At 42.1% G+C, this 12976-nt stretch overlaps 1 protein-coding gene across 1 annotated transcript in view; it reads left to right on the forward strand.

Moving 5' to 3' along the window:
- The first annotated feature begins 1229 nt into the window (after positions 1-1229).
- Positions 1230-12976, forward strand: part of evlb (Enah/Vasp-like b) — a 50697-nt gene continuing 38950 nt past the window's right edge. Inside the window, exon 1 of the mRNA XM_031755212.2 lies at positions 1230-1645. Coding sequence (XP_031611072.1) covers positions 1641-1645 — 5 coding nt within the window. The 5' untranslated portion in view covers positions 1230-1640. The remainder of the gene's footprint in view (positions 1646-12976) is intronic.

The following is a 12976-nucleotide window of genomic DNA, read 5'->3' on the forward strand; positions in this document are numbered from 1 at the left end:
AATGCCAATTTGTACCACAAGATGGTGTAAGGAGTCAATGTGACCTTTATTAAATCATTAAAAAAAACCTAAATAACAAAAATGGCAAGTATCCAAAGCCTCTTCAGGAAGTTGGTAGGACTTAAAATAAAGTAAAAAAACAAAACAAACAAACAAACAAACAACACCCCAGAAACCCGCCCCCCCTCCGCACAGTCACTGGTTTTAGCACATCTTCAGTGAAACAGCGCCCCCAGGTGGTGATAGTTTTAGTTACAGTTTGATAAAGTACATTTAGCTGTTATTTCTGGACACCTAGATTTTACTCTAGTTTTAATTGATAATAATAACTTTGTCACAAAACCCACATATATGATAAAATGTGAATTTTATTCATTATAGAAATTGGCAGTGGTTTTGTCTCATACTAACTTTCATGACACCCATTAGATTTATGAGCAAAGTATCCAGAAAAACAAAAACAAAAAAAACCCAGATCAGACTTTTATTGACTTTCATGTACAATCAACAGCATACCAGTGTGAACATAAATCGCACCATACAACCCAAAGATCCCATTTTCCTGACAAGCAGAGCCACAGTTCTGGAGCTTTGATCGAGTCTGTGTGTCCTCCATGTGAGGAGACAGATGTTACAGATGTTACAGTGCCATTTTTCTACATGCAGTGATGATATGCTGTCTCAGCCATCAGTTGGTCCCATCAGCCAAAGATAAGGATGGGATATGAAAGAAAATACAAATTTGAAATAAGATGCACACACACACACACACACACACACACACACACACACACACACACACACACACACACACACAGAGTCATCAACATCATACAGTAATATAATACTACCCTTTTTCTCCAGGGTCTTAAAGGCTTAAAGTATTTGTGGTAATCGTGGGTTTCTCTCCAATCACTGTAAAAACTATTTCCAGGTCTACTGCGTGATAAAACGACTCTGATAATATATTTTTCTCTAAAAGGATTGCGCATAATTCATGTGGCCCAACTTCATGTGCTCAGAAAAAACACAGGGAGTTTAGTTTACCTACCTGCCCTCATCAGCTGCACAGTTGCAACCTCGCCGGGATGAGGGCGCTGCCGTGCAGCAAAACCAGCCACACTTAAATATTCCAGCAGCCCTCTCTCTCTCTCTCTCTCCCCCCCCTCTGTACCCCCTCCTCTTTGCCTCTCCATCCATCCAGCCTCCCAGTGGTTGGAGGCAGGAAAAGATGGCACCTCAAAAGCTGCTGTCAGCCACTCCGCCCGGCTTCTCGTCCTTAGGAAAGCGGCGTGCTGCCCTCTGAAGTGGCCCCGACCGACCAGCAGCCGCCTGAAACACACCGGAGGAAGATCTTTTTTAAATTATTATTATTTTCTATTAATATTATTTTTTTTAAGACAGACCCGAAAACTGTGGGCATCCGTGTAGCATTTTTCCACACCCTCTCGCCTTTTCCACCCTCAGCATCTGCACGTCCAGCTGGCTGCAGGCTTCGCAGTTGTTTTCTTCTTCTTCTTCCTATCAAAACCCCACAGATCTGCTGCTATTGCTGGACCTGGATCGTTTCTATTAGAGCCGAACTTGAGGACGAAGGACTGAGCTCACAGGGAGCATCACTGATTTCATTCAGAAGGACGATGAGGTAAGAAGCATGCGTTGGTCTTTCCCTGCACAAAAAAGCGCAGACTTCTGCATTGGTTGTGGTGGTGGGTTTTCTTTTTTTAGGGACATTAAGGGGATGTGGGGCTGATTCACACGGAATCTGGCCAGTTTATGGGATGCAATTTAGAGGCCACAGTAGGTGTATCACAGCCCGGGATTCACGGCAGCACGCGCTTTTATTGACCGGTGGGTCACCTGTTGGCCGACAGAATATGAACCTTTAAGAGAAGCACACTGAGGTCAGCCTGTGATTTAAAATAATAGGAATCTTTTTTTAAAAAAATAGCCGACTCCAGGTCGCTCGGTGATGTTTCACGTGGAGGTACTCTGCAGAGGCGGAAAAAAGGTCTTGTCATGGAAACCACACTACACGTGCAGCAGTGTGGCGTTACGGTGCACTTAATTAACAACACTTGCTGCGATTGCAGTTTTTAAACATCACCTGAAAAAAAAGGTGAAACCTGCGGAGCGTGCACGCTCGCACACACCTCTCCGCACGGGAACCAATCAGCTGTGAGCATTCGATACAGCGCTCCAGACGCAGCTCGGGGATGAGTGCGCTGGGTTGACTGGTCCAGTGTGAGTGCCTATCAGGTAAAACGTTACTGGCAGGCCCGGGTTTGTCGTCACAGCCTCCCTCCAATCAGCTGCGAGGCTGCCGCTTCACAGAAGTGGGTGAGGCAGCAGAAGCAGCAGCGTTTGGCACAGGTTCACCATGAACAGGAGGAAAAATCAGCTGACTCTAATTGCTGTTGGCTTAGAAAGTAGAGTGGGTGACTGAGTGTGCGTGCTATTGTGGTGTTACTCATGGTGTGTGACGGTCTGCCTCCCTGCTAGGGACACAAAAAATGTTTTAGTGGCTTGTTTTTTTTTTTATCCTGTGTGCTTTGATAAATGCAAGGCGTCCAGAGGTTATACTGCATGAATATATATGGGCTATTTCGTTGTAAAGCGAAATATGAGCTCTGGGATGCCTCAACTTCCAGACCTACTCCCAAATTATACACTCATGTGTTCCTCGTAGTAAGTCCCAGGCTCTAATTCCAGCACAGCAAGCGGCTTTTTCAGGGTATGTCTTGTGAGACAATAAGAGGAGGAAAAATAACTGATATGTAGAGGGATGCCAGCACTACTTGCATGGAACCTATTCCCTGCAAACCTCCCCATAGTATAAATCAATAAAGGGGCCCTGTTGTTGCTCATTTACAGCTCCATATTCATATTCTTTGGCTCTACTAGTCTGGCTTTTCATGATTCCAGTTTAAAATAATCCATACTTATTTCACTCTAGTGAGGCCCCTCAGTCCATTTCATGAGAGATACAGGGAGCATTTAGGGCAACCTCCCTTTAAGCCAGGATTGTCAAATATAAGGAATGGGGACCAGAAGGAGCCTGGCAAAGACTCCAACATCATGTGTCCTATGATGTAAAATGAGTATAACATCCCTGCTTTGAACCACCTTTCCTCTGATTAGCTCCCCATCACAAACAGAAGGTCGTATGGATGTAAGTAAAATTTATTGTTTAGCACCTTTCAAGATAAAAATCACAAAGTGCTTCACAGAAGCTAAAACATAAAAACCAAAATGAACCAAAAGCAAGTTTTAAAAGATGAGTTTTTAGCTGTTTTTTAAAAGAGACCACTGAGTCCACAGATCTCAAGCTCAAAGGGAGAGAGTTCCAGAGTCTGGGCACCAGTATATATATGGCAGAAATAAGGAATAGCAAACCTGGCACACTTAAACCCAGGTTTAGAGGGTAGGATTGGTGTTAAGCAGTAGTAGCTGTCAGTAACTCTCCAGGCAATGAAATGAAAATGTAACTCAGTGTAATGTCCTAATAGAGGCATTACTGTGTGTGTCTGTATGTGCATGTGACCCAAGGTCAATGTGAGGCTGTAAATAAGTGAATCCTGTTCTGTCGTGATAATAAAACAGCTTTTATTTTGTTAACACATACGCATCAACCACTTCCTGTGAAAGTTTGCACTGTACACTAGGCAAACTTACCTTTTTGTCATTTTTCACACAAAAAAAGCTGTGCACGCTGTGATCACATTATCCAAACTTTACCAGCATGAGTCCAAACTATGTGTAATGTTGCTTTACCCAACACTCTGCTGTCACTTAAACAGCCAGTTAAACATACAGCTGGGTTTTAGGAGGACAGATTGTGTGCTTTGTGGAGGTGCTCTGTAGGTGGCAACACAGACTATGGTTCACAAGCCTCAGCTTCAGCAGAGTTTGCTGTGGCTCCTGCGTCTCGCCTGATCACTGTGTGGGCTTCATTTATCTTTCTCTTTAAATGTCTGCGTGGCTTTAAATCTGCAAGCACGATGGAGCGGGCGTGTTGTTTCTGCTCATCATGACCGAGAGGTCCTTTGGTCCAAGCGTCCGAGTCGCTGGCATTTGTGTTCTCTGTGCTGCTGTGCTGCAAATGTCAGTAGGACACCCACAGTTGTTTTGTGCTATGATCTAATGAGCATTGATCTCAGTGAGCTGCTGTGGGCTGCAGTTTTTCATCCAGTATTTTTCTATAATGAGGCAAACTGCAGTATTTTGGAGAATTCGTATTAAAGTCCCCCCCTCCGCCTATTTTTTAAGCCAGGCTTTAAGGAACTGGCACATGCACACATCAGGCATATTTTAATAGTGGTTGTAGTAGTTATGTTTAGAATATTTTTGTTGGTAACTGTCATTTTTAATGGTGAGATTTCTCGACACTGGCTGTAAGGCATGATAGTAAGAACACAAGAGATACAACCGAATGGCAAAGGTCCCCTGGTCTCCCTCTGTGCTCTATCTGCACAATTCGGGCTGCACATCGAGAACCCTGGCTATAAACACAAGAGACTACTGAAGGAATCCAGTGCTTGCACCACTGTATTTGCTTTTCATTTGTCAAGATTAGCCAAACTAGTTTTAATTATCTCCAGCTGGAGAGAGATGGAAGGTGTTGATCTCTGGAGGAGACAGTAAAGCTTTGGTTGGCACTTGTTTTCTGGGATTGTGGGCTAAAGTGTTGATTCCTGGCTTGTTTCCCCTTCTGGAAGTCAGTTATTTCTCTTCTTTTTTCTTCTTCACCCTCCCATCCATCTTTTTGATTAATTTGCTATCCTTCACAAATGCGGCAACCTGTTTTTTCTTGTATTAAATCACTTCCTTTCCTTTCTGAACACTCGTATTGTGAACCTTTAAAATGGGACTGCGCTTGACTGAGTTGCTCAGAGTTTTTTTCAGCATGATTTGCTGCTTCGCTTTGTTTTCTGCAGCTGAATGCTATGAATAGTTTAGAATTTTCACTGTTATTCCTTCCAAGATAAGGTATGTGAAGCCCTCTGCTGGTGCCTTAGAGATACTGTAATGAATAGCAAGAAAAGCCCAATAATCGGTCATTTGACTATACTGATCACCGTTATTTTTCTAGTCTTAAGCATTCGAACCTCAGTAACTGAGAAGCTGTTTTTGTTTTGCTTCACTTCATGTTACTACGCATTACTCATAGCTATTATTACCTTTTAAAACGGTCTCCAGTAAGCCTTGTGTGCCTATTAACTACATGTTAAAGAGCACATACAGTAACTAAACTGTTGATGTGCGGTCTAGCCTGTGGCCTGAGCCTGCCCATGGCGGCCTGTCCTCATCACTACTGCCTCCATTTGAGTGGCTGGGTTTTCATTATGGTCTGAAAGTGAAGTGTGGACCCCATTAATCTGATTCGTGGCCTGACGTGTATTGACAGGATCAGTTGGTGGTATGCGTGTGACCCATATGAATACCAGCATTAATAGCGAGCTGAATTGATGCATGACAAGGGCAAACAGAGAGGTGAACTCAGTATAACCCTATGTCAAGATAATGCAAATGTACCGTATGAGAAGCTACTTTTGGGAGAAAACAAAGCACATTTCCATGTTACACCCACAGTCTGTGCAGCGAGTGTCTGAGCTAACATAAATCACGGAAATGTCATGGTTTATGCCCCGCTGTTCCAGGGAGTGATACACACCAGTGGAGGTCAAATTTCCCCCTCGGTCCATTGTTCCCGGAGCTCACAGCTGTGTGCTTTGAAGCTGTTACAGGTGTGCGTTCTTGATGACACATTTATTGTCCAGAGTTAAAACTGTGGCATTTTCACCTTTTGTTCCAGACATGTTGAAAGTTTAGTCATCTTATGTTCCCACACTTAGGAACACACATGTGCTCCCTTAAAAATAATCTTGTGTGAATCATTAAAGACAAAGCTCTGATTAGTCAAAGCTGCTTAAATAATATTTTCATACGAGCCATGGGTCAAGGAGCAGTGCGTATGTGAGGGGTCACTCTTTGGAGCAGTCATAGATAATTATCAACCAGTTTCCCTCAGCATTTGGAAATCATGTGATTTGGTTTAGTTGCACAGCTCACATCAAACTCATGAGCGGGAGACAATTCCCATCATTTGCATCCTCACTGCCTGAAATGCTCAGTTTGGTTTAGCTGCGTGCTGGAGGCAGAACACGTGATGTGCAAACTGCTGGTTGTGAATTCCCCTGTTACCTGTGCTGTTCTCACACTGGAGCGTCACGTGGGCTTTGTACTGGGGTCCTGTCAACTTTGATGACTGTCCAAGCCTGCACTGGACATTTGCCTCCTCATGTGCACCTCTGTCGGGTAATGTCGACAAAAGTTCAAGGCTGCAGTTCATGGCTGAAAATGGCTAAAAACCATGATCATATATATATAAATTTAAATATAGTAGCACTGAGACATTAGCAATGGATCTTTTGGACCCTGTGTGCTATTGGATGCATTACTATTGTAGGGTCTACCTTGCAATATAAAGCACCCTGAGGTGACTGTTGTTGTGATTTGGCGCTGTGCAAATAAAATTGAATTGAACTGAATCAAGCAGATGCTCGGATTGATGTCATTGGAGTTTGGAGACCAACTCAATATGTTGAGTTCTTTACTGCGTTCCTTGAGGCACTGCTGAGCAGTTTTTGATGTGTGGTGGGGGAGATCCATGTGAGGACTCAAGGTTTTCCAGCTCCACACTGCATTGTGCATGGTTGTGCATTGGTTTTATTTGGAGCCTACATACATACATACTTTTAGTCTTGATGTAACTTTTATTGTGAATTGTTGATATATAAACAAAACTGAATTGAATTCAATCCTGCATTATTTTTGCACAAGTCATTGCAATATCTAAAGCTGGTTGGGGAAAAATCATATAACCAACTGCTTTTGGACTGTGTCAATGATTTTTTTCCAATACAAATATAAAGTTTAATACTTAATATTATAGCATTATAAGGATTATGCAATCCTTGGATGCATATCTGCAGAGCTGTAAAAGGCTGGTGGGGTATTGCTGTTACACAGCAGGGTGGGCAGGCGGTGTGAAGTTTGTGAATGTGATAACTCGAGAACAAGGCGACGTAGGATTTTGGAATTCACAGCATGGCTGCATTAACTGAAAATCTTCGACAAGTTTGAATCTCAGTGACCTTGACCTCAAGGTCAAAGTTAAACGTCAACGTTTCTGAAAATCACCTCGGATTTTCACATTTATACCATAGGTCCATCTACTAGGAGGCTGAGGGGGATGTGTCTTGTACTTTCTTTTCCCCGTGCAATGTTTGCATGCAACATGATTCACTTTTTTATTGATTCATAGTGCATGGCACAGGAAAAGATTGCAGCTTTGATTTAATGCTGGTGTAAGTCTTGGTATGCAAACTGTGGGACACACATTTAGTTTTGTTCTGTTCTTTGTGTCACCCACCTCTCTGCAATACAAGAATGTTTTACTTTAAGGACTGGAAAAAGGCCACAGACCACAATTCAGGCATCAGTTCTTTCAAACTAACAAAGGCAATGTAATTTTGTAGCATGTAAATTAAGAGTTAACTTCCTACTAAAAGCTGCAAGCAACGATGCTTTTATTGCTTGCTATCAGTGCACCGTTTAGTCACAGCTCAGCTGCTGTTGTGCTTTGTTTTCCTCTTTGGTTAGGGTAAATGGATGAACTCTTAGTGGCTTGTATATCTTCATATGTTGGAGATGCTGGTGCTAACAGGTTGTGTAATGATGTCTGTGTTGAATGCTGCTGTAATAACCACATTTATCTAAATGCAGTCTGGCACGCGCAGCTCAAAATGGAGAATGATGTTGCACATTACGATGCCTCCAGAGTCAGGTGTGTGGTCATGTGTCTGAATGTGAATAATAACATTTTCATTTTAGGTGACAGTAGTGCTGTTTATGAGTCATAGTGATGCACATGGAGGCGTCAAGAGGCAGAGTGGGAAGGCTGATCTGCACAGACAGGCGTGTGTGTTTAAGAGTGGGATAATCAAATCTTTGTGAATGAGAGGGAAGTCACTCCCCGCCCGCCCTCCGTGTCTCCTCTACCATCTCCCATTGGTGTGCGGCGTAATTAAAATTAAAATGTGCAGCTCATGTGAGTCAGACGCCGTGTGCACGCTGCTGGTGCACGTGTGAGTATTTGTTTGCAGCTAAAAAAAAAAGATTCAATCCCCAGGCCTGAGAGGATGAGATCGACGGAGAGGACAGGAAACGTCAAAGAGCCGTTTAACGTCCTCTCTGTCACACCGCTCACACTCGTTTAATCCCTTTTCTTTCTCCACCTTGCTGCGGGCCGTGTAGCGTGACTGCACACAGGTGGGTGTTGATGGCATGACGGAAGCAAGAAATTAGATTGGATTATACAGAATATAATGTGACTGGATGGGAAAAAAAACATGCACACTGTAAAAAAGTGTGCAATTTTACTGAATCTTTCCATTTTACATTACATGATATTAGAATAAAATACAAAAATACTTTAAATTTGCATTCAAAGTCACATTGCATCATTCATTTACATTTTATTTACATTCACACCGCGTTCCAAATTATTATGCAAATTGTATTTAAGTGTCATAAAGATTAAATAAGTTGTTTTTCAATTAAACCCATGGATGGAATTGTGTCTCAGGGCTCTTTGGATGATTGAAATCAATCTCGGACACCTATGATCATTAGTTTGCCGGGTGAGCCCAATTAAAGGAAAAACTACTAAAGAAGGATGTTCCACATTATTAAGCAGACCACCATTTTCAAGCAATATAGGAAGGAAAAATGATCTCTCTGTTGCTGAAAAGCGTGAAATAGTTGAATGCCTTGATAACGTAATGAAAACCTTTCACGAAAACTTAAGCGTGATCACCATAATGTAAGAGATTTGCGGCTGAGTCAGAGCACACATGGGTTTGTGCAGATAAAGGCAAAATGAGGAAGGTTTCTGCCACACAAATACATCAGGTTAAGAGAGCAGCTGCTAAAAGGCCATTACAAAGCAGCAAACAGATATTTGAAGCTGCTGGTGCCTCTGGAGCCCTGCGAACATCAAGGTGTAGGATCCTTCAGAGACTTGCAGTTGTGCATAAACCTTATATTTGGCCAACCCTAACCAATGCTCACAAGCAGAAACGGCTGCAGTGGGCCAAGAAATACAAGAAGACTAATCCAGGGTTGCAACCCTGGATGGTCCAGATGGATGCAGTGGTGGATGGTTGGTGGACAGCCACCATGTCTCAACAGGGCTGCAACGTCAGCAAGGAGGTGGTGGAGTCATGTTTTGAGCTGGAATGATGGGGAGAGAGCTCGTTGGCCTCTTTAGGGTCCTTGAAGGTGTGAAAATGACCTCTGCAAAGTATGTGGAGTTTCTGACTGACCACTTTCTTCCATGGTAAAAAGAGAAGAACTGTGCCTTCTGCAACACAACCGTCTTCATGCAAGACAATGCGCCATCTTATGCTACAAGGAATATTATATCGAACAGCCCTGATAGTTGGATATCTCTTACATACAATCTGTGAATGCTCTAATCTTTTGCATTGATCTATGCTTTAAAAATCCATTTGTAAAGGTCTAATGAGATTTCATGGTTTCTCTCTCTTTTTATTTTATTTCTGTCGATGTCCTGACCTAAACTGTAACCTGTGAGCTGAATATAAAGGTTTCTGCTTTTTTGAATTATCCCCAGTGAGTCAGTTTGCCACAGGTGGACACGATAATGTTGCGGACGTGTTTCAAGCACCAACAAAGTAAAACAGGAAACAGGATCTAGCATAATTTCAACTGACCACAAGTTGGAGTGCCACAGCAAAGATATTATTAAGCTTGCATAGTTAAATAACAAACAGATTGCAGTGTTTGATTTGAAACATGTTTATACTTTATCATTATCATTCCACTTGGGTTACTGATTATCTACAGTGGAACAAAGTATGTTCTTTATCCTTTTGTTCATTCTCCAGCATTGCTTTACTTTAGGTCATTGGTTTTACCACAAAGCTCGATTACACTCTCTCCATCCTCCCTCCCTCCCCCTCTCTCTCTGTGCCACACACACACATACTCACACACACACGCGCACACAGTCATGCTGTGTGTTACACTGAAGGCCATCCCTCCTGCTGGATGCTAAAAATCAGATTGCCAGGACTTACACTTGGCTTTATCGCACTCTGTCGTTCGCTGTCTCACTCACTTGCTCACACACTCACTCACTCATTCACCCACCTATCAGGATGAGGGTGGGGTTTGGTGGGGGGTGTATGACAAGACTGTACAGTGTAAGTGCGGACTGGTTGTCCTTTCACCCTTGCTATCCTGGCTCTCCCTCCCTCCCTTTCACCCAGGCATTTGACTCTCTCGCTCTCTCTCTCTGTCTGTCTCCCCCTCTTTGCTCTCCTCGCGCTCCACCAAATTGTTTTTTTTTTTTTTTACCTAACCTCCTCCTGTATTTTTGATAAGCAGAATATGATTGCTTTACAAAGAAAAGAAAACAATGAATGACTTCAACTGGAGTCACTATTCAGCCATCTACTGCTGCCATTTCAAAGAAAGGAAAAGAAAAACATTCACACAAATGCTTTATTGCAAACAAGAAAGTGTCTATTTGCTTCATTCTCTTCCTCTGCCAGTGCTCTCAGTGAGTCACAGTAAGATTTTAAGATAAAAATGATGGTGCAGATGGTGTGCTGCGATTCAGTTGCGATATAATGTCCTTTATTGATTTGACACTAGCCACTGTAGTGAGTTAGTCTCATATTCAGCTACTGGGAGTCTCTTTCAGAAAATAATGCTGCCATTGTGTTGAAAAGAAAAAACCCACGATGGGCTTTTCTCTTGTTTTAATGAGTTTTCGGGAATTATTGCTGGTATAATGCACACGACAATGAAAAGCAGATGCACTTGAGGAAATTGTGAAAAAAGTGGATTTAAATGGAAAAACACAAATCCACTTTTATTTTAGCTTCTAACAGTTTTAAACAGAAACACAATTTCTGGACCCAGTATTGTGGTGCATTATTCCATATAGGAATGTACTGAAAGTTAAGAGGTTCATATACATATTCATATTCATACTTTTTCAACTCCTCCATTCAGTTTCTGCATGAGAAAGACTTAGGGGTAAGCTTGGGTTAGAAATAAAGGGTTAAAATTAAAAATGTTTAAAAACAGTTTTATGGGTTTATGTAATAGTCATGATAAAAAAGATTGACTTTTGGTTTGAAAGGAGAAACTAACACGTAAAAGTCAATTGATTTCATGACCCATTAATCCACCCCAGCCTCCTCCTTACAAAGGCTTGAAAGCCAAATACAGACTAAATATAAAAGACACAGGTAACGTATTGGAACATAATTTTAAAGCCTCAAATTTAGTGACCATATCTGAACTAGATTTAGGTAGCTGTTAGCTAACCCAAGACTTAGACAGCTAGCTTGGTTAACAAGTTGCATTTATTACTTATTGCAAGATTAAATGGTATGCTAATGTTTATTAGCAAAAATGCAGCTTAAAGAAAAGTGTACTTAACAGAGAAACTGAGCAGCTGACTTCTATGAGTCTTTAAGTAAATCCCAATGTTGAACAAGAGTAAACATCACCTTCCTCTAAGTCCACGCTAAAATAATGCATAACTTAAAGGATCAATGCCATTTAATTTAGTGAGTTATAATAGAAAAAAATCATCCCTTTCAGGTTTCTTTCCCCTCTTGTTGCCTGCTTGCTTCCTTTGACGACCACTCCACTCAAAATACACCTTACCCCCACCTTTCACACCGGGGCAACAGTAAAAGAAACAATTTCCTGTACATTTTTACCAAATGATAATGTAGCAAAACCACCAAAACTTTTTCTTCAGGCTAGAAACGTGTTTATTTCCATCTTAATTTACCTGTTTTGGATGTGTCAAATGTATTTGACTTCTTCTCTCAACTTTGATGATTGCTGCTTTCTCACTAACGCACGCTACAAACATTAGAGGGTTCTGACACAACAAAACTTAAACACAGCATCTTGAAAGCCTAAAAATTTCCAAATACATTCAAGCAAATTGATTTTCCACATTTGTAGGCTTCATCTGACACTGAATATAGTAGTCACACTATTAAAATAGATACTTAATATCTTACACGACTCTTGAGAAGCATAAAAAAAAACACCTTCATGATTTCATAGAGGCAACAGAAGTTTGAAGAAGGCTGTCTGATGCAACTCACTGCAAGCAGACATTTGCATCTAACTTAAGGTAATAATTTTTTCTCATAAACTAACAAATATGAAATTATTATCAAACATGGATTAAAAGGACATGGCTGAAATTTCATTGGCATGACGATTTCTAGCCAAATGGCATTTTCAGCAGGCCCTAAACTGTGATTTCCGGTGCCGTCGGCACCAATTACAGAGTAAACCGTGTCATCCAGCAGTTCTACAGCCAGTTCAATCAATGAAATTGCCTGCTGGCAAAACACAGCAGGACAGATGTGGGTGGTGTGTGCAGGTTGAACTGTACTAGAAAGAGACCACGGGTGTGTCTATTTCTGTGGCATGTCAGAGGATGCACAGTAAATGTGGTAGGGATTTATTGATGTTGAACTCACCCACCCAGCCAGGAGATTAGTTTGTGGCTGCACACCGCTTACTGTACTTTGCTTGTAATCTATATGTGCTGAGATAAGTGGAGCACGGGACGTTAAAGAGGCAAACACTGGGCCTCGCATGCTCGAATTTGTGTGTGCACATTTCGTATGTTATTGTATCCAAAGCCCCACCCAAGCCTGGCACTCCACCTCAGATCATCTGCGAGAAAAGATGGGAGCCATCAGATGAATTAAAATCTGTCGCTCCTCCTCTTTTTTCCCCCCCGTTCTCGTTCTCTCCCTCCACGCGGACTTACGCATCCTCATCTCGGCCAATCCGGCGGCTGGCGGAGGAGAGCTGCATGGTGAGGAGGAGGAGGGGCAGG

The sequence above is a fragment of the Oreochromis aureus genome, linkage group 15 (assembly GCF_013358895.1).
Source record: "Oreochromis aureus strain Israel breed Guangdong linkage group 15, ZZ_aureus, whole genome shotgun sequence".
NCBI classification, from domain to species: Eukaryota; Metazoa; Chordata; class Actinopteri; order Cichliformes; family Cichlidae; genus Oreochromis; species Oreochromis aureus.